At 42.1% G+C, this 19,015-nt stretch overlaps 1 protein-coding gene across 5 annotated transcripts in view; it reads left to right on the plus strand.

Annotated features, from left to right (window-relative positions):
* Positions 1 to 19,015, plus strand: part of DOCK11 (dedicator of cytokinesis 11) — a 202,512-nt gene that overhangs the window by 178,744 nt on the left and 4,753 nt on the right. For 4 of the 5 annotated variants that reach the window (XM_045470976.1, XM_045470973.1, XM_045470974.1 and 1 more), the window contains 7 exons: positions 109 to 231; positions 5,344 to 5,457; positions 5,996 to 6,142; positions 15,282 to 15,492; positions 15,878 to 16,068; positions 16,929 to 17,029; positions 18,563 to 18,701. In XM_045470976.1, coding sequence (XP_045326932.1) covers positions 109 to 231; positions 5,344 to 5,457; positions 5,996 to 6,142; positions 15,282 to 15,492; positions 15,878 to 16,068; positions 16,929 to 17,029; positions 18,563 to 18,701 — 1,026 coding nt within the window. The remainder of the gene's footprint in view (positions 1 to 108; positions 232 to 5,343; positions 5,458 to 5,995; positions 6,143 to 15,281; positions 15,493 to 15,877; positions 16,069 to 16,928; positions 17,030 to 18,562; positions 18,702 to 19,015) is intronic. The other variant, XM_045470977.1, reaches the window with a different exon arrangement.

The raw sequence follows: 19,015 nt of genomic DNA on the forward strand, positions 1-19,015 counted from the left end.
CTTCTGTACACGTTGTTTGTTCTCTACGAACTTGAAACGGTTCAAAATTTCTTTGCCAAAACTCTAAAACCACCTCTAATTCCTGATTGCATTTTGCCCTTAACGCAGGAAGTTTTGCTGGAGTTGCTAGAACAGTGTGTGGATGGCTTATGGAAAGCAGAACGTTATGAAGTCATTTCTGAGATCTCCAAGTTGATCATTCCAATTTATGAGAAACGTCGTGAGTTTGAGGTAGGTAATTGAAACACTCGCATCATTGGGGGCGCCTGGGTAGCTTAGTCCGCTGAGCCTCTGACTTCGACTCAGGTCTTGATCTCGAGGTTTGTGAGTTCGAGCCCCACATTAGGCTTTGTGCTGACAGCTTGGAGACCGCTTTGGATCCTGTCTGTCTGTCTGTCTCTCTCTCTCTCTCTCTCTCTCAGAAATAAATAAACATTAAAAAAAAAAGTCTAAACATTTGCATCATTGGCCTAAACTATATTTTATTTTGGTCTCGGAAAACACGGTAACATCGTTATGTTCCTATCCCTCTACTATGTGTCCTCTGAGGAATAAAAGGTTAATTATATCATGGCATTTGTATTTTATTGTAGAACATAGATACTTAACTATGTTGTGTTGACACATTTGTCCAGTCTGAAAGTTCCTATCCTTAAAAGTCCTGTGACATCCTAAAATCGGAATCCTACCTTATATTCCTATAAATTTTCCAGGGGCGCCTGGGTGGCTCAGTCGGTTAAGCATCAGACTTCGGCTCAGGTCACGATCTCGCGGTCCGTGAGTTCGAGCCCCGCGTCGGGCTCTGGGCTGATGGCTCAGAGCCTGGAGCCTGTTTCAGATTCTGCATCTCCCTCTCTCTCTGACCCTCCCCCATTCATGCTCTGTCTCTCTCTGTCTCAAAAATAAATAAACGTTAAAAAAAATTTTTTTCCAAAGGAAATTGAGGGTAAAACATCCAGAATATAAATTAAATTTTAGATTATACAAGTGGTTCTTAAAACATTTTAATCTAGCACCTCCCCCTCCACTTCCCCTCAGGGCATAAAAAATTCAGTGTTGTCTTCACCAAACCTTCGCCTAATAAAGGTATGGAATCTCCTGGGCACCTGGGTGGCTCAGTCAGTTAAGCATGCGACTCTCGATTTCAGCTTAGGTCATGATCTCATAAGTTTGAGCCCCACATCGGAGCCTGATTGGGATTCTCTGGCCCTCTCTCTGTGCCCCTGCCCCTGCTCTCTCTCTCTCTCTCTCTCTCTCTGAAAATAAACTTAAAAAGAAAAAAAAAAAAAGCTATCGAATTTCCATGTTGTCCCGGGAAGAGTCATAGGCTTTTACGATTCTTTGCAGTTCGATGGGGAGACCAAAGGGGCTGGTAGCCCTACTGTGAGGAGTTTTTTTCCAATTTAGTCTGTCAGATAAAGCTGTTGGTAAAGGGTAATTAATAAAGAATGTAGTATAATGAATACCTTTTGCCACCGGCCCAGGTTTTATATTCAAGTCTTGGAGTCCGAATCGTAATTTCTACGCCTATCGTATTAGGAAGGGGTGGTTTAGGATCCAAGCCTTCTTTAAAAAATGTTTGTTTATTTTGGGGCGCCTGGGTGGCGCAGTCGGTTAAGCGTCCGACTTCAGCCAGGTCACGATCTCGCGGTCCGTGAGTTCGAGCCCCGCGTCAGGCTCTGGGCTGATGGCTCAGAGCCTGGAGCCTGTTTCCGATTCTGTGTCTCCCTCTCTCTCTGCCCCTCCCCTGTTCATGCTCTGTCTCTCTCTGTCCCAAAAATAAATAAACGTTGAAAAAAAAAATTAAAAAAAAAAATAATAAAAAATGTTTGTTTATTTTGAGAGAGAGAGAGAGAGAGAGCATGTGAGCAGGGGAGGAGCAGAGTGACAGAGCACGAGAGAGAGTCCCAAGCAGGCTCCACGCCCGGCCCAGAATCCATTGCAGGGCCCAGTACCATGAACCGTGAGATCATGACCTGGGCTGAAGTCAAGAGTCTGACGCTCAACCAACTAAGCCACCCAGACGCCCCTCAACCCCTTTTTTTAAAAAGCAAAGCAATTTGGGGGCGCCCGGGTGGCTCGGTCGGTTAAGCGTCCGACTTCGGCTCAGGTCATGATCTCACGGTCCGTGAGTTCGAGCCCCGCGTCGGGCTTTGTGCTGACCGCTCAGAGCCTGGAGCCTGTTTCCGATTCTGTGTCTCCCTCTCTCTCTGCTCCTCCCCTGTTCATGCTCTGTCTCTCTCTGTCTCAAAAATAAATAAACGTTAAAACAAAAAAAATTTTTAAAAAAAGCAAAGCAATTTATCCTTAAGTATAGCAGGTACGCTTTCATCGTTTTCCCAGAAGGAAAACACATACATTTAATATCATCTGCATTGTTCTAATCTCTCTTCAGACTGGCCCTGATCAAACTCACTTTTTCTTCCCAGGTTCTAGGCCTTTTCTCTCTCTGCCGTAGTTTTGGGGTATGTGAGGCATGCCTGAAAAATCATAGTGGAGTTCAAGTGATTCTATTAATAACTAAACCTAGGCCGTAGAGGTGGCAAAGAATAGCCCACAAGATGATTGCCCCTTTTAGCAAAACATGACATCCTAAGAACCTTTGTAAAATTTCCAGAATACCTGCTTTCTTACCAGCTTGAAGATAAGGCTATTACAACCCCAGGGAGGGGGCGCCTGAGTGGCTCAGTCGGTTAAGCGTCTGACTTCGGCTCCGGTCATGATCTCACGGTTTGTGGGTTCGAGCCCCGCGTCAGGCTCTGACAGCTCAGGCTCAGAGCCTGGGGCCTGCTTCAGATTCTGTGTCTTATTCTCTCTCTGTCCCTCCCCAACTTGTGCTCTTTCTCTGTCTCTCAAAAATAAATAAATGTAAAAAAAAAATCTTGAAAAAGAACCTCAGGGAGTATTTTGCTACTCAATCAACTAATAGGGAAGAAAGAAAAATATATCTTTACACATGAAAGGAAACGCTGTTTTCTATAGGGACACTCCTCCTATTCGCTTGTCGGCTTGTAAAGGTCTGTGCGGATCCCCTAGCGTTCCACATGAGATGTAGTCCTTGTTTCTTGGACACTGATATATCATTTTTCACTGCATCTTTATGGGACGGGCTGAAAAAGTGTCAGAGACAGCAGCCATAAAGATAAGGAAGATTTCCCTCAAATTGAGCACAGCCTCTCTGTGCTTCCCGTTTTTATCAAGGTGAAATTCACGTAATACACAATTAACCATTTTTAAAGTGTACGATTCAGTATCATTCAGTGCATTCGTGATATTCTGAACCCGCCACCTCTCTCTACTTTCAAAACATTTTCATCACCCCAGAAAAACACGTCCTACCCACTAAGTGGTTCCTCTCCCTCCCACCCGCCCTCCTCTGGCAACCACTAATCTGCTTTCCATCCCTATGGGTTTCCCTCTTCTGGATGTGTCATTAAAAAAGGATTCATAGAGATGTGACCTTTTGTGTCTGGCTTCTTTCACTTAGCATAATATTTAGAGGTTCGTCCACGTTGTAGCGTCTGTCACAACTTCATTCCTTTTTATGGCTGAATGATTTTCCATTGCGTGGCTACGCCACGATTTGTTTATCCACGTATCCATTGACAGACATTTGGGTCGTTTTCACCTTTTGGCTATTACGGAGAGTTGCTGCTGTTGTGAACATTCGTGTCGACGTTTCTGCCTGGCAACTGTGTTCATTTATCTTGGGTACATACCTAGGAATACAATTGCTGGGTCATGGGATGATTCTATGTTTAATGTTTTAAGAAACCACTGAACCGTTTTCCCTTTTCCCTTCCCACCAACAACGTATACGTTCCACAGTCCGACCAACACCTGTTGTTTTGGGGTTTTCATGAAAGCCATCTTAGTGGATGTGAAGTGTGTTCACATTATGGTATTTGATTTGTATTTCCTTATGACGAAGGATCTTGAACATCTTTTTATGTGCTTCTTAGCCATTTGTGTATCTTCTTTGGAGACATGCTTGTTCAAAAGCTTTGCCCCTTTTTAAATTGGGTTGTCTTTTTGTTGTTGAACTGTGAGAGCTCTTTATTATTTTCTGATACTAAACCTTTATCAGATCTGTGATTGGCAAATATTTTCTCCCATCCTGTAGGTTGGCTTTTCACATTCTTAATAATGTTCTTGGCACAATGTGTTCCCTTTTTCTGGGTACAGATGAGGTGGCTCAGTCGGTTGAGTGTCCAACTTCGGCTCAGGTCATGATCTCATACTCCGTGAGTTCGAGCCCCGCGTCGGGCTCTGTGCTGACAGCTCATTGCCTGGAGCCTGTTTTGGATTCTGTGTCTCCTTCTCTCTCTGCCCCTCCCCCACTCATGCTCTGTCTCTGTCTCAGAAATAAATAAACATAAAAAAAATTTTTTTAAATAAAAAGAAAAGTAGTCCAAATTAGGGACGCCTGGGTGGCTCAGTCAGTTAAGCATCCGACTTCAGCTCAGGTCATGATTTCACACTCTGTGAGTTCGAGCCCCGCGTCAGGCTCTGTGCTGACAGCTCAGAGCCTGGAGCCCGCTTCGGATTCTATGTCTCCCCCTCTCTCTGCCCCTCCCCTGCTCATGCTCTGTCTCTCTCTGTCTCAAAAATAAAAACATTTTTAAAAAATTAAAAAAAAAAAAAAACTTCTGTAAACTTGTATAAAAGCAGTCCTCACTGAGGCATATACTGTTATTTTTGTATCTGCATATTTTGTTTGTTTTTTTCTCTTGGTGGTCTGCTATATTTCTGGGGCTACTATCTATGCCTCAGAATGGAAGGATCCAGATCTCTCTAGCATCCTAAATCAAGCCTTTCCTCATTACTCCACCCTATTTCTTCATCCAACAATGGGAGAGGGAAATTACCCCCAGCGTCTGCTGTTTCTCTGAGCTTGACTGCATCTGCCTTTATTTTTATCTCCAGAAGTTTTTGCACAAATTTTTAATTCTCGCCTTTGCCTTAAAGGCTCAAGCAAAAAAGCATCTGGCTTCTCTTTCAGTTAAACTAATTCAGATATAACGCAAATAGTAGTCAATAATACAGTAGGTTTAAAGTATGCCTTCCCATTGAGGTATGAATGAAATAAACCCACAGATACGCATCTAGTAGAAATGGTTATTGACCATTTTAATTTCTACCCTTAGCCTTGACATTGTTGAGGAATTTCGTCTAATTGTGACAGAGGGGCAGGGGAGTGTGGCTGACCCCAAAACACATTTTGAAAAGGAAATAGCATTGCTTCTCCCCCAACCCCCCCCCCACCCCGCCGCTGTGTATTTATCTTAGCCATTTAGTAATTAACCAAAAGATAAAGCTGGTTTGTATATTCTCGTTTTTCAGAAACTTACTCAAGTTTATAGAACTCTTCATGGAGCTTACACAAAAATTCTAGAGGTCATGCACACAAAAAAAAGACTTTTAGGGACTTTCTTCAGAGTTGCCTTTTATGGCCAAGTAAGTATACTTTCGTTCATAAAGTTGTTTTTCTTTTTAAACATTCACCTTTGAATTATTAGATTACTATAGCAGCAGGCATTGGTTCTTGCCTTCTGTCTAGATAGAGCGGCTAACACAACAGCCGGAAGCCTCTGTAAGTGTGACGTTCACTTTGGTTTCCCTATCTAAATCCAGTAGGTCAGAGTCCAACGTAGAAGATTTGAATTTCTCCCTCAGTTTCATTTTCTGTTAAACCTCTTAAGGTATATATTTAATACCCAGTACTGAGAGCTTTCAAACGAAAAATAGGTAAGTATGACAGGGAATGAGAAAACACTAGCGTGGAAATCTTCAGGCCAAGTACATGGCCATATGACTGTGAATTGGAAAATTCATATTTATTTGAAGTTAAATGGGTCAGAACGTGCCATGTGGCTTTTGGTACCGCTTAAAATGTATTTCAAGCATATTATTGCTAGTTACCTCATACATTTTCTGTAAATGCCCTGCCGGCTCGTGCTATCTGTAAGTGATTGTGTGTTTCACTTTGCCATAGTCTTTTTTTGAAGAAGAGGATGGGAAGGAGTACATCTATAAAGAACCCAAGCTCACCGGCCTCTCGGAGATTTCCCTGAGACTCGTTAAACTTTATGGTGAAAAATTTGGTACAGAGAATGTTAAAATAATTCAGGATTCAGACAAGGTAACATAGACCCTGCATTTTGAAATCATTATTTGTTAGTTCCAAGCATGCTACACTGCTCCTGACTCTTTCCTTTTCTGGCTGGTGGGGGGAGAAGTTTGGAAATAGAGCCTGTCCTGAAAGAAAGGACAGGAGGGGCGCCTGGGTGGCCCAGTAGGTTAAGCGTCCGACTTCAGCTCAGGTCATGATTTCACGGTTTGTGAGTTCGAGCCCCACGTCAGGCTCTGTGCTGACAGCTCAGAGCCTGGAGCCGGCTTCGGATTGTGTCTCTCCTTCTCTCTCTGCCCCTCCCCTGCTCACATTCTCCCTCTCTCTCTCTCTCAAAAATAAATAAACATTTTTTTTTAATTAAAAAAAAAAAAGAGAGAGAAAGGACAGGGGCTTTGGAGTCTGAGAGAGAAGGATTCAGATCTCCATTCTCTTGCCATTTGCCCTCTGGTTGACCGTAGGGAAGGCACTTAATTTCTCTGTGCCTCATTTTTTCTCTTTAATAAAATGGAGATGATACTAGTGCTTTTAGTGCATTTTATTATAAAATATCCTTAGTTTGGTAGTTACATTTGCAATGAAGTAAATTTAGGAGAGATCCCTTGGGACTTGCTCTAAAGGGTATCCTTCCCAGCAGGCCTTGCCAGGCCAGGATGAGAAAGATTCTAGCAAGAAAGGCTCCCTGCTAGAGACGCATAGTTTCCTCTAGGCAGACTTTTGGAAAAGCACAGTGGGACTGCCTGACCATTCTTAGTCGCCACTGGTGTGCCCAGAACGAGAGCTGGTTTCTAAGGTAGGAAGGGGCCTACACGGTTCAGGATCTGCAGACCACGGCAGTATTTACCGAGCGACTCTGATGCAAGTGGCTTAGCAGCCAGTAGGTAGCATTGCCAGAGTGGAAAGCTCACGGCCACGGTAAAGACACGTCCTGGCCTACCCCGAAAATGATGTCGGGCACCTGGGTGGCTCAGTCAGTTAAGCATCTGACTTTGATTCAGGTCACGATCTCACGGTTCGTGAGTTTGAGTCCCACTTTGGGTGAGGCCCGTTTCTCTCTCTCTCTCTCTCTCTCTCTCTCTGCCCCTTGTGGGATTCTCTCTCTCTCTCTCTCTCTCTCTCTCTCTGCTGCTCGCCCACTGTGCCCTCTTTCTCTCTCTCTCTCTCAAAGGAAAAAAAGAAAAGAAAACGATGTCTTCCCTTTGTAGACTCACCTGTCTCTCTTGCTTTTATCTTGACCGTATGCCTTAGACATGTAAAAGTTGACAGGCCAGTAGATTTGGAATTCATTAATATTTGGCAAAACCTCTCTACCTCTTATCAGCTTCGCTATTTTTGTGGTGTTTTATTAAGTTAAGACAACAGAAGATTTTAGCTCCTTGCAGCCAGATAGTCTTAGGCTCACTGCCACATAACTGATACTATAAATGGAAAGTTAATGGAAAGCCAGGCTTGCTGAACAGCATGTGCAGTTTTCTACTCTAAGCTGCCCATGAAAACCTGGCTCGTGAGGGCTAGCGGAAAAGCACCATCGGGCAGCTGGGCCCCTGACGTTATTTGCAGGCACAATATTTTAGTCCTTCTCGGTAGACAACAGACATAATAAGCAGTTGCTTACAAGTTCCTTGTTTCTTTCTTCATGGGTGAAAGTGAAAATTAAAAACACTCTTTTACCTTGCCAAAGAACAAACTCCGCTGGAGGGCACAGACCATTTGAAGAACCGTCGGGCGAGGTTTTCTAATATTTCAAAACCTGCGTTTCCTTGGACCCAATAATGTCACCTTTAAGATTTTATCTTGTGGGTGTTCGCTACCACAAAGATGTGTGATTAAAGGTGGTCATTGCTGCAAGGTTTATGTAGCAAAAACCGGGAAGCCATCTGAACGTCCATATGGCTAAAGAAATGGTATTATCCATATAATGGATGTGGCAACCTACGCATTAAAAAATTGAGATAGGGGCGCCTGGGTGGCTCAGTCGGTTAAGCGTCCGACTGCGGCCCAGGTCATGATCTCACGGTTCGTGAGTTCGAGCCCCGCGTCGGGCTCTGTGCTGACCGCTTGGAGCCTGGAGCCTGCTTCGGATTCTGTGGTCTCTGTCTCTCTCTGCCCCTCCCCTACTCACGCTCGCTCGCTCGCTCTCTCTCTCAAAATTAAACATTAAAAACATTTTTTTAATTGAGATAGATTTCTAAGTGTTGGTTTGAACCTATCAAGATACTTTATTGAGGGGGCGGAAAGGTGAGGTGCAGGATGTCACGGATAGGATGATCACATTTGTGCAAACATTGATATTCACAATAACTTGTATATACTTAGGAAATTTCTGGAATGGTACATACAAAATTGTTAACCATGCTTACCCCTGAGGAGAGGGACCAGAATCTTACATAGAAAGAAATTTTCTACTTTTCCTCTATACCCTTGTGTACTGTTTGAATGTGGTTGTTTTTTTTTTATTATTATTTTTTTAACATTTATTCATTTTTGAGAGAGAAAGAGACAGAGTGTGAGCTGTGGAGGAGCAGAAAGAGAGGAAGACACAGAACCCGAAGCAGGCTCCCGGCTCCAAGCTGTCAGCACAGAGCCCGACGCGGGCCTCGAACCCGCGAACCGTGAGATCACGACCTGAGCCGAAGTCGGACGCTTAACTGACTCAGCCACCCAGGCCCCCCCTGAATGTTTTACCATGTACATATTTTACTTTTATAAGGTTAAAATCAGGCTTGACCTCTTTTTTTTGTGTATTTCCCTTCTGTGTTTTGTCTTAGCCCAGATAATTACCCCACCTATCTCCTGAGGTGCCTCTTAGGAGAAATCTAGCTTACTTTTTCTGAGTGTGGTTGACACACGATGGTACATTAGTTTCGAGTGGGCAACATAGTGACTCAACTTCTCGGTATGTTATGCTGTGCTCACCACCAGCGGAGCTACCGTCGGTCACCGTACAAGCTACTGCAATGCCATCGACTATACTCCCTGTCCTGTGCCTTTTATTCCCCTGATTATTCACTCCATAGCTGGAAGCCTGTATCTCCCACTCCCCTTACCCGTTTTGCCCATTTGCCCCCCACCCTTCTCCCCTCTGGCAACCACCAGTGTGTTCTCTGTCGAGAAATCTAGCTATGTACTGGGAGAAAAAAGATTAAGATTTCCAGATACAGGGCTTTTAGATATTTACGTAAGAACAGATAGAATGGATTTGGAGAAGCTAAAAGAAGCTAAGGAACTTTGTATCTCCTGGCCGTCTCCCATATATGTGGAGAAAAAAAAAAAAAAAAGGATACAGAGACTGTTTCCAGAGAGGTTTTTGTTGTCTCTTTTGTTTGTTTCAATGTTTGCTTTCTACACTAAACACAGAACCAGGCCTATCGTAAATTGCAACGACACTGACAAGAGTCCTCAACACTCAAGTCACAAGCCAGTTGAGTTGAGAGAACACTGAGAGAGGGGCTTGGGCATAGTGTCAGGTTCATGGGGAGACTGATAGAGGGGAGGGTATCTAGAGCCCACAGGTGGAAAGTCCAGCACGGACAGTTCTGAGTTTTGCCTCCAGCAGAATATAAACATGGAATATAGACTCTTCATGAAAGGGCCCATAACTGCCATAATTTTTATGTCTCTGGAAGAGAACCATTCTTTCCTGTGGTCCCCTTCGAAGGACGGGAGGACCTAAGGTAGGATTAATGTAGTCAAGGGTACACCCTCTTCCAACGTCAGTCACTTCTTGTGGATGTACAAACCGGTAGGCTTTTCTGTAGGGTAATTGTGTAATATGTATCAAAATCCTTAAAACCAGGTAAATCTTTTAACTGAGCAACTTCTAGGAACTGACCCTGAGGACTAAGTCAGGAAAAAAAAATGCACATAGTTTTAAATACAGGGGTGTTCATCAGAGCATTCTTTGCAATAGCAAAACATTGGGAAACAACTGAAGACTCTCTTGATGAGGGACCGATCCAATAAATCATGTTCATTCATATATCCGTTAAAAGTCATGTTGATGGCCATATAGAACTGTGATCAGTATAATACGCTTTTTGCTGCATGTACACGTAGCATAGAATTAATTTACTGCTCTCACCATCCTTACGTGTGCAGTTCACTGGAGCTTCCGGCACCGTGTTGGATAGAAGTGGCAAAAGCAGGCCTCCTTGCTTTATTCCTGATCTTAGAGGAAAAGCTTTCAGCCTCTCAGCACGGAGTATAACATTCGCTCTGGGTTTTTCATAGTGGCCCTTGATCAGACTGTGGAAAATTCCTTCTATTCCTGGCTTGTTGAGTATTTTTATTATGAAAGGATGCTGAATTTTGTCAAATGCATGTGCTGCATCAATTAAGGTGATCATGTAGTTTTTTCCCCCTTTATTCTGTTTATGTGGTTGTATTTACATTGGTTGACTTTCATATGTTGAACCATCCTTGCATTCCAGGAGTAGATCCTACTTGGTCATGGCATATAATCCTTTTTAATATGCCGTGGAATTCTGTTTGCCAATATTCTGTCGAGGATTTTTGCAGCAGCGTTCGTAAGGGATGCTAGTCTGTAGATTCTCTTTGTACCAGCTTTGTACCAGCTTTGTCTAGCTTTGGTTTCAGAGTAATGCTGACATCACAGAATGAGTCAGGGCGTGTTCCCTCCTCTTCAGTTTCTTAGAAGAGTCTGAGGATTGGTGGTAGTTCTTCTATAAGTGTTTGGTAGACTTCATCAGTGAAGACATCAGGTCAGAGCTTTTTTTCCATCCGAAAATGTTTGATTATGGATTCAATCTCCTCACTAGTTATAGCGCTATTCAGAGTTTTCTATTTTGTTTTCGTGGTTTAGTCTTGGTAGGCTGTGTGTTTCCAGGAATTTGTTCATTTCGTCTAGGTTATTTCATTTGATGGCATACAGTTGTGCATAGTACTCTTACAATCTTTTTTACTTCTGTAGATTTGGTAGTGATGTCCTTATTTCCAGTTCCTATTTTAGCAATTTTGAGTGTCCTTTTTTTTTCTTAGTCCATCTAGTTAAAGATTTGTCAACTTCATTGATCTTTTCAAAGAACTGACCTTTGGTTTCATTGCTTTTCTCTATTTTCCTATTTTCTATTTTATTGATCTCTGCTTAACCTTTATTTCCTTCCTTCTGCTAGCTTTGGGTTTAGTTCCTCTCTTTCTAGTTCCTTAAGTTGTAAAGTCATGTTGTTGATTTAAGACCTTTCCTGTTTTGTAATGTTGTGTTTATAAGTCTCCTCCTTAGCGCTGCTTTTTCTGTGTCCTGTAAGCTTTGGTATGTTGTGATTTCATTTTCCTTACTAAGTATGTCCCAACTTCCCTTGTGATTGTTTTTCTTTGAACCATTGATTTTTAAGTGTTTAACTTCCACAAAATTATGAACTTTCCTATTTTACTTCTGTTATTGACTTCTAACTTCATCCCTTCATGGTCAGAGAAGATACTTTCTATGGTATCTGTCTTTTTGAATCTATTGAGACTTGTTTGTGGCCTAACATACAACCTATCTTGGAAAATGTCCCATGTACACTGGAGAAGAATGCATATTATCGCCGAGTAGAGTGTTCTGTATATGTCTGTGAGTTGTACTTGGTTAAGTGTGTTGTTCAGGTCCCCTACTTCCTTACTTACCTTCTGTCTGCTTGCTGTATCTGGTATTGAGAGTGGGGTGCTACAGCCTCCAAGTATTACTGTAAAACTGTTTCTCCTTTGCACTCTGTCAATTTTTGCTTTCTATGTTTTGATGGTCTGTTATTAGATGTGTAGATGTTTATGATTGTTTTATCTTCTTGCTGCATTGGACCTATTATCACTGTACAATGTCCTTTTTTTGGTCTCTTGTGACCTTTAAAAATTTAAAGTCTACTTTGTTCAATATTAGTATATTCACTCCTGCTCTCTTTTGGTTACTGTATGCATGGAATATCTTTTTCTGTTTTTCACTTTCAGCCCATGTGTGTCTTTGGACCGAAAATAAATCTCTTGTAGACCACACATAGTTGGATCATAATTTCTTATCCATTCTGCAAACCTCCCTTTTGATTACATTTTAATCCATTTACATTTCAAGTAATTACTGATAAGGAGAGGGTTCTTTCCTTCTGCTATTTTCTTATGTGCCTTATAGCTTTTTTGTCTCTCATTTTTTTGCATTACTGTCTTCTTTTGGTTTAATTGATTTTTTTTTTTTTACAGTGGAATGGTTACATTTGTCTCCCATTTCCTTTTGACTATATCCCTTAAGTATATTTTTATGGTTTTCATGGGGATGATATTTAACATCCTAAAGTTATACCACTCTAATTAGAATTTATACCAGTTTAATTTCCATAGCATACCAAGAAATCTGCTTCTTTGACAGCTCCTTCCCTACCCCTTCCTGTTGGTGATGTTGTAGAATTACACGTTTTGTGTGTCCCAAAACCATAAGCTAATGATTTAATACGTTAGTCTCTTAAATTCTGTAGAAAACGAATGTTTTAAGTTACAAGCCAAAATTGCAACAATACTAGCTTTTAGACCAATAATTTTTTAATGTAGTTGTCTCTTAAATTATGTAGAAAGCAAAAAATGGAGTTACATCCCATTGTCACAATAACATTAGCTATTATAATTGCCCATGGATTTACCTTTACTGAGGTCTTTATTTCTTCACGCCGCTTCAGGTTACCGTCTGGTGTCCTTTCATCTCAAGCTGCAAGACTTCCTGTGGCATCTTACATAGGACGGTTCTAGTGGCAACAAACTCCCTCAGCTTTTCTTTGCTGAGGACTATCTTCATTTCTTTCCCACTTTCAAGGGCAGTTTTGTCAAATACAGAATTCTGGGGCGCCTGGGTGGCTCAGTCAGTTGAGCGTCCGACTTCGGCCCGGGTCACGATCTCATGGATCGTGGGTTCGAGCCCCGCGTCGGGCTCTGTGCCGACAGCTCGGAGCCTGAAGCCTGCTTCGGATTCTGTGTCTCCCTCTCTCTCTGCCCCTCCCCAGCTCATGCTCACACTCTGTCTCTGTCAAAAATAAATAAACTTAAATTTTTTTCTTTAAAAATGCAGAATTCTTGGTTGACAGATTTTTTTTCTTTAGCGCTTTGACTACACTCACCCACTGCCTTCTGGCCTCCAAAGTTTCTGATAAGAAATCTGATCATCGTATTGAGACTTCCTTATTATGTGTGATGAGTCGCTTCTCTCTTGATTCTTCCAAAACTCTTTGACAGTTTGGTTTTAACGTGGCTCAGTGTGGGTCTCTTTGACTTACCCTACTCAGAATCTTCTTGGATGTTTATAGTCCTGCCTTTTATCAAATTTGGGAAGTTTTCACCCATTATTTCTTCAACTATTACCTCTGCCTCTTTCCATCTCTTTTCCTTTCCAGGACTCCTACAGTGTGTATGTTGGTCCACGGGGTGATGTTCCTCATGATTGTCATATCTTCAGGTTCTGTGACTATTACTCCTGTCCGCTCAAGTCTGCCTTTGAATCCCCCTAGTGAATTTTCATTTTATTTATCGTGCTTTCCAGCTCCAAGAATTGGTTTGGTTTCTTGTTAGGTTTCCTACCTCTTTATTGATGTTGACATTAGTTCATACATTGTCTTCTTGACTTTCTCCACAGCTCCCTTTAGTTCTTTGATCATCAAGACAGTTATTTTAAAGTCTTTTTCTAGTAGGTCTGCTATCAGGTCTTTTTGGGGAGACAAGTGTCCATTGGTTTATTTTTCCCCTCCGAATGTGCCATGTTCCTGTTTCTTTAGATGCCTGGTGACATTTTTTTCTTGTTGAAAATCGTACATTTGGATCTGATCCTGTGATCATTCCAGAAATCAGATTCTCCCCCTTTTCCAGGATTTGCTGGGTTTTGTTTTAATTGTCATAGGCTGTCTCTGTATCACGGATCTGCCTAGATTCAGGGTCTTCTCGGGTCTTTTCTGAACCTGCACCTTCCCCTGGGCATGTGTAGTGAGTTTCTCACTTCCCTCCTCTATGCAGTTGATTTTGAGTGTCCTAGTCTTCAATGTCTGGCTCCCAAGAGGGAAAAAGAAAAATAAAGGGGAGAGATCTTTTAAATCCCCTGGAAGTCAGGGGTACTTGGGTAGCTCAGTTGGTTAAGCCTCCAACTGTTGATCTCAGCTCAGGTCATAATCTCATGGTTTGTGAGTTCAAGCCCTGTGTCGGGCTCTGTGCTGACAGCTCAGAGCCTGGAGGCTGCTTAGAATTCTGTCTCTCCCTCTCTCTCTCTGCCCCTCCCCTTCTTGTACACATGTGTGTGCTGTCTCTCTTTCTCTCTCTCTCAAAATAAACAAACAAACTTAAAAAAAAAATCCTCTGGAAGTCAGTTCAGCCAGGGGTGGGGGATTATAATGAAAATGGCTGTATCCTCTTTGTACCTCTATAATCAGAAACAGCAGTCAGAGCACAGATCCCCAATATTTGGAAGACAGGGTCCTTCTTGCCCACCCTGGCTCCTGCAAGCTGTTTCGGGCACATGTGCACAGCTGCCTGCCATGGGGCTGAGGGGTAAGATCCGGGTAGCTACCGTCGTGCCAAGAGCTGAAATTGACAAAAATCAAGCCTAACTGCGATTTTCCGTCCAGGCCTTCCCCTACAGGTTACAAGCTTTCAGTGGACTCCAGAGTTCCAAAATAGTTAGAGCAGACAGATTCTGCCCGTGTAAATGTTGCCTAAGTAGGAAGATAGATTTCTGGTGCTCTCCTGCCTTCTCAGAATCCTCTCCAGAATCTTATTTTTACGGAGGTAGAATTCAAATGTACAGTTAACCATTGTAATGTATTTTTAAAGAATCAGAATATGAAACAGCGTCTAGTGTGACCTCAGCTTTGTAAATGTGTGTGCACAGAGTACAGATTGAAAGGAAATCCGTGAAAATGTGAACGACGGTCCTTGCTGAGTGGTAGGATTACAATTTATATTATCTTCCTACATTTCTGTAATTTCCATGTAAGTTTCTGTAACTTCTTTACAATCAGGAGGAAATGATCCTTACGAAAAGAATAAAGCTCTCCTCCAGGTGTGTATTCAGTTGGGAGCACAATCCTAATGACAGTGTTCCTCAAGTAATCTCCAAGGAGTTTATTATCTTACCTGTACCTGCTCTTCCCTTCCGTTGAATAAAAAAAAGCCAAACTTTCTTACTTGGTAGGTGAACGCTAAAGATCTCGATCCAAAATATGCTCATATCCAAGTCACTTATGTGAAGCCCTACTTTGATGACAAAGAACTCACAGAAAGAAAGACCGAGTTTGAAAGAAACCACAATATCAACAGATTTGTTTTTGAAGCTCCTTATACATTATCAGGCAAAAAGCAAGGCTGCATAGAAGAACAGTGTAAACGCCGCACCATCTTGACCAGTAAGTAGGACCTCGCGAGATAACATTTGTTTGACTTGCTGCTTTTTGATACACACAAGTAGCAGGTGGCCAGCAGGGAAGTGTGAACTGAAATTTTAATCCTTCATTTTTCTGCTGTTCCGTCACTAGCTTGCACAGACATGGCAATGTTATAAACCAGAGTTTCCCCATATGTAATTCACGATTGCTCTCGGGTATCTGATAAAAAGAATTTCCCCCTCAATCCTGAAGTACTGCGGTGCTTTCTGATACCCTACGGTACTTTCTAGAGAAAGCATGGTGGGGGCAATTAAGCATCATGAATTTTTTTTTTTTTCCTTTGACTTGGCCGTTTGAACGGATCATTTTTTAAAGATAACCACAACCAATCTGAACATTTTAACAGCTTCAAACTCCTTTCCGTATGTGAAGAAGAGGATCCCTATAAACTATGAGCAGCAGATTCATTTAAAGCCCATCGATGTCGCGACTGATGAGATCAAAGATAAGACGGCAGAGCTGAAAAAACTTTGCTCCTCTGCCGACGTGGACATGATTCAGCTGCAGCTGAAATTGCAGGGTTGTGTCTCAGTGCAGGTATGTCGGTGGCTGAATACGTCTTAAACGTTTCTCGATAGGCTTGCTTTCCTGAGGGCACAGAGCAAGCATGAACCGCAGTGTGTATTCTGTGCTTACTGAGTGCAAACACCTGTGCAGTTTTCGATTAACCGGAAAAAAATGTTCAGCGGCCATAAAATTTGCGTTATGGCAGAAGACTTTAACATAAACTCCTCTGACTGCAGCCAAGCTCTGTATTTACAGAGCAGAAGTCATTAAGTACCTTACTGGAATATGATCTTTGCAGATTATTGGCTTCAGTCATTTGTTTTTGAATAAGCTTATAGTAAGAATAGTAAATATGGTTCTCAGGTACAGATTTTTAATGCATCGAGGGGGCTTTTTAATTTTTATTTCTTTTAAGAGAGAGAGAGAGAGAGAGAGAGCATGAGCATGAGTTGGGGAGGGACAGAGAGAGATAGAGACAACAGAATCCAAAGCAGGCTTCAGGCTCCCAGCTGTCAGCACAGAACCCGACACCGGGCTCGAACTGACAGAGTGCAAGATCATGACCTGAGCCGAAGTCAGAGGCTCAACCGACTGAGCTACCCAGGCGCCCCAGGGATTTTTTTTTTTTTTTTTTTTTTTTTTTTTTTTTTTTTTTTTTTTTTAAGGAGAAGTGCAGAGGCACCTGGCTGGCTCAGTCAGTGGAGTGTGCGACTCTTGATCTCGACTGTTGATCTTGGAGTTGTGAGTTCAAGCCCCATGTCGGGTGTAGAGATTCCTTAAAAAAGAAAAAAATAAATAAAATCTTAAAAAAATAATAAAGAGAGAAATGTAGACATTTCTTTTTGATTACATTCTAACAACTCTCGTATTTTTCTCCCTTTGTAATTTAGGTAAATGCTGGTCCATTAGCATATGCAAGAGCTTTCTTAAATGATAGTCAAGCTAGCAAGTATCCACCAAAGAAAGTAAATGAGTTGAAAGACATGTTTAGGTAAGTGCTTTGTCATTTTCCCTTTAGACCTCTATCTTTTACTCCATTTTCTTCTTCATAGAAACCAAAATATTCACCAAATGGTATCCTTCCAAAAAAAGACATTCTGTTCTTTTTTACAATAGCTAAGTGACCCTCTAATGGTACTTTTTTTTTTTTTTAATTTCTTTTTAATGTTTATTTTTTGAGAGAGAGAGAGAGACAGAGCACGAGCAGGGGAGGGGCAGAGAGAGAGAGACGGAGACACAGAATCTGAAACAGGCTCCAGACTCTGAGCTGTCAGCACAGAGCCCAACGCGGGGCTCGAACTCAGGAACCGCGAGATCATGACCTGAGCCGAAGTCGGACGCTCAACCGACTGAGCCACCCAGGCGCCCCTCCTATCTTGTGTTCTTAGTTCCAATTGGGATTCTGCTGGTCCAGGGCTTGAGTTGAGCATCCCCAGGCATGTCTGAATGGTCTTGCATTACAAATCTGTTTAATATGTAGAGTTTATATTCAGAATAAGAGAGACGGGTTGAGTAAAACACACCAAGGAGAAAGAGAACTTATCCACTCGTTTGCTGCTGGTTTATTTCATTTACTTTTCCTGTCTGTGTGTTCTCAGGCCTTCCAGGTTGCAGAGTAACCAGTAATCACTCATTCACCAGTATTTATTAATGCCTGACATGTGCAGAAGGATTCTACCAGTTGCTATGATAGGGATACAAAGCAAATGGGCAATGAGGTACTTTGCCCCCTAAGACCTGCACCCTGATTGCGGGCATTTAAATATATAAACACATGAAATGATGGAGAAAGACTTTTACAATGAGTCATCAACTGTCCCCACTTTTTTAAAATTATTGAAGTGTAGTTGACATGCAGTGTTATTCGTTTCAGGCCTATGACGCACTGATTTGACAATTCTATATATTACTCAGTGCTCCCCGCGGGAAGTACGATCACACCATCTGTCACCATACAACGTTATTACAACATTATTGACTACATTGCCTATGCTGTCCTTTTCATCTCTGTGACTTATTCATTTCATAACAAGTTTTTGTACCTCTCAATCTCCCTCACCGATTTCACGCCTCCCCGCCCCCGCAATCTTTGTCCCCGCTCCCAGCACAGGGCAGATAACTCTTACCTGTAGCACCCAGTACTGTCGTGGGTACATACTAACCCCAAATAAATTACTTTTGAATTGAATGCACGACTCATCATCTACACACGCAAATTAACGTGAGCGCAAGAACGTTAGCTGATACAAGATCAAGTGACTGAGCAAATAGGCTTTCTAGAAGGCCTGCGTTTTGAGCCAGGTTTTAAAGAAAGTAAGAAACCAGAAGGGAAAGGTGGGAAAGAAAGAAAGAAAGTATTTCAGACTTAGGACGTGGCATCAGCAAAGAGTAGCAGTGAGCAAATACAGGATTCTAATTTTCCTTCTAGGCAAGCCATGGTTAAAGTGAATATCAAACTGATGGTCCGTGAGACTTTGTAGGAATAAATGATGAAACCCTTATTGTCTTTGCTTTTTGTCTACAGGAAATTCATACAGGCATGCAGCATTGCACTTGAACTAAATGAGCGGCTAATTAAAGAGGATCAAATTGAATACCATGAAGGGCTAAAGTCAAATTTCAGAGACATGGTAAAAGAATTGTCTGACATTATCCACGAGCAGGCAAGTCTTAGGGTGGTTGAAAATGAAAACATGATCTGGGGCCCCTGAAGTGTTATTTAGCCGAATCTAACTGTTAGTTCGAAATGTATTCCCTTGAAATGATCCGTCGGTATTTTCACATTTGCTCTTACTGTCTTTAATCGTTTCAATGATATAATGCAAATGGCATTGGAAGTCATTATCTGAAGCAGTTGCTAAAGCAATTATCGGTCATTAGCCATTCCGTTCTTTGGGCCACAGTGCTATTGGAAGTAATGAGCTGAGCAAATCTGACCTGCTCTACTGTAAACATGGGTAAGAGTCTCTCAAGAAGT

Source organism: Leopardus geoffroyi, chromosome X (genome assembly GCF_018350155.1).
Source record: "Leopardus geoffroyi isolate Oge1 chromosome X, O.geoffroyi_Oge1_pat1.0, whole genome shotgun sequence".
Classification (NCBI taxonomy): domain Eukaryota; kingdom Metazoa; phylum Chordata; class Mammalia; order Carnivora; family Felidae; genus Leopardus; species Leopardus geoffroyi.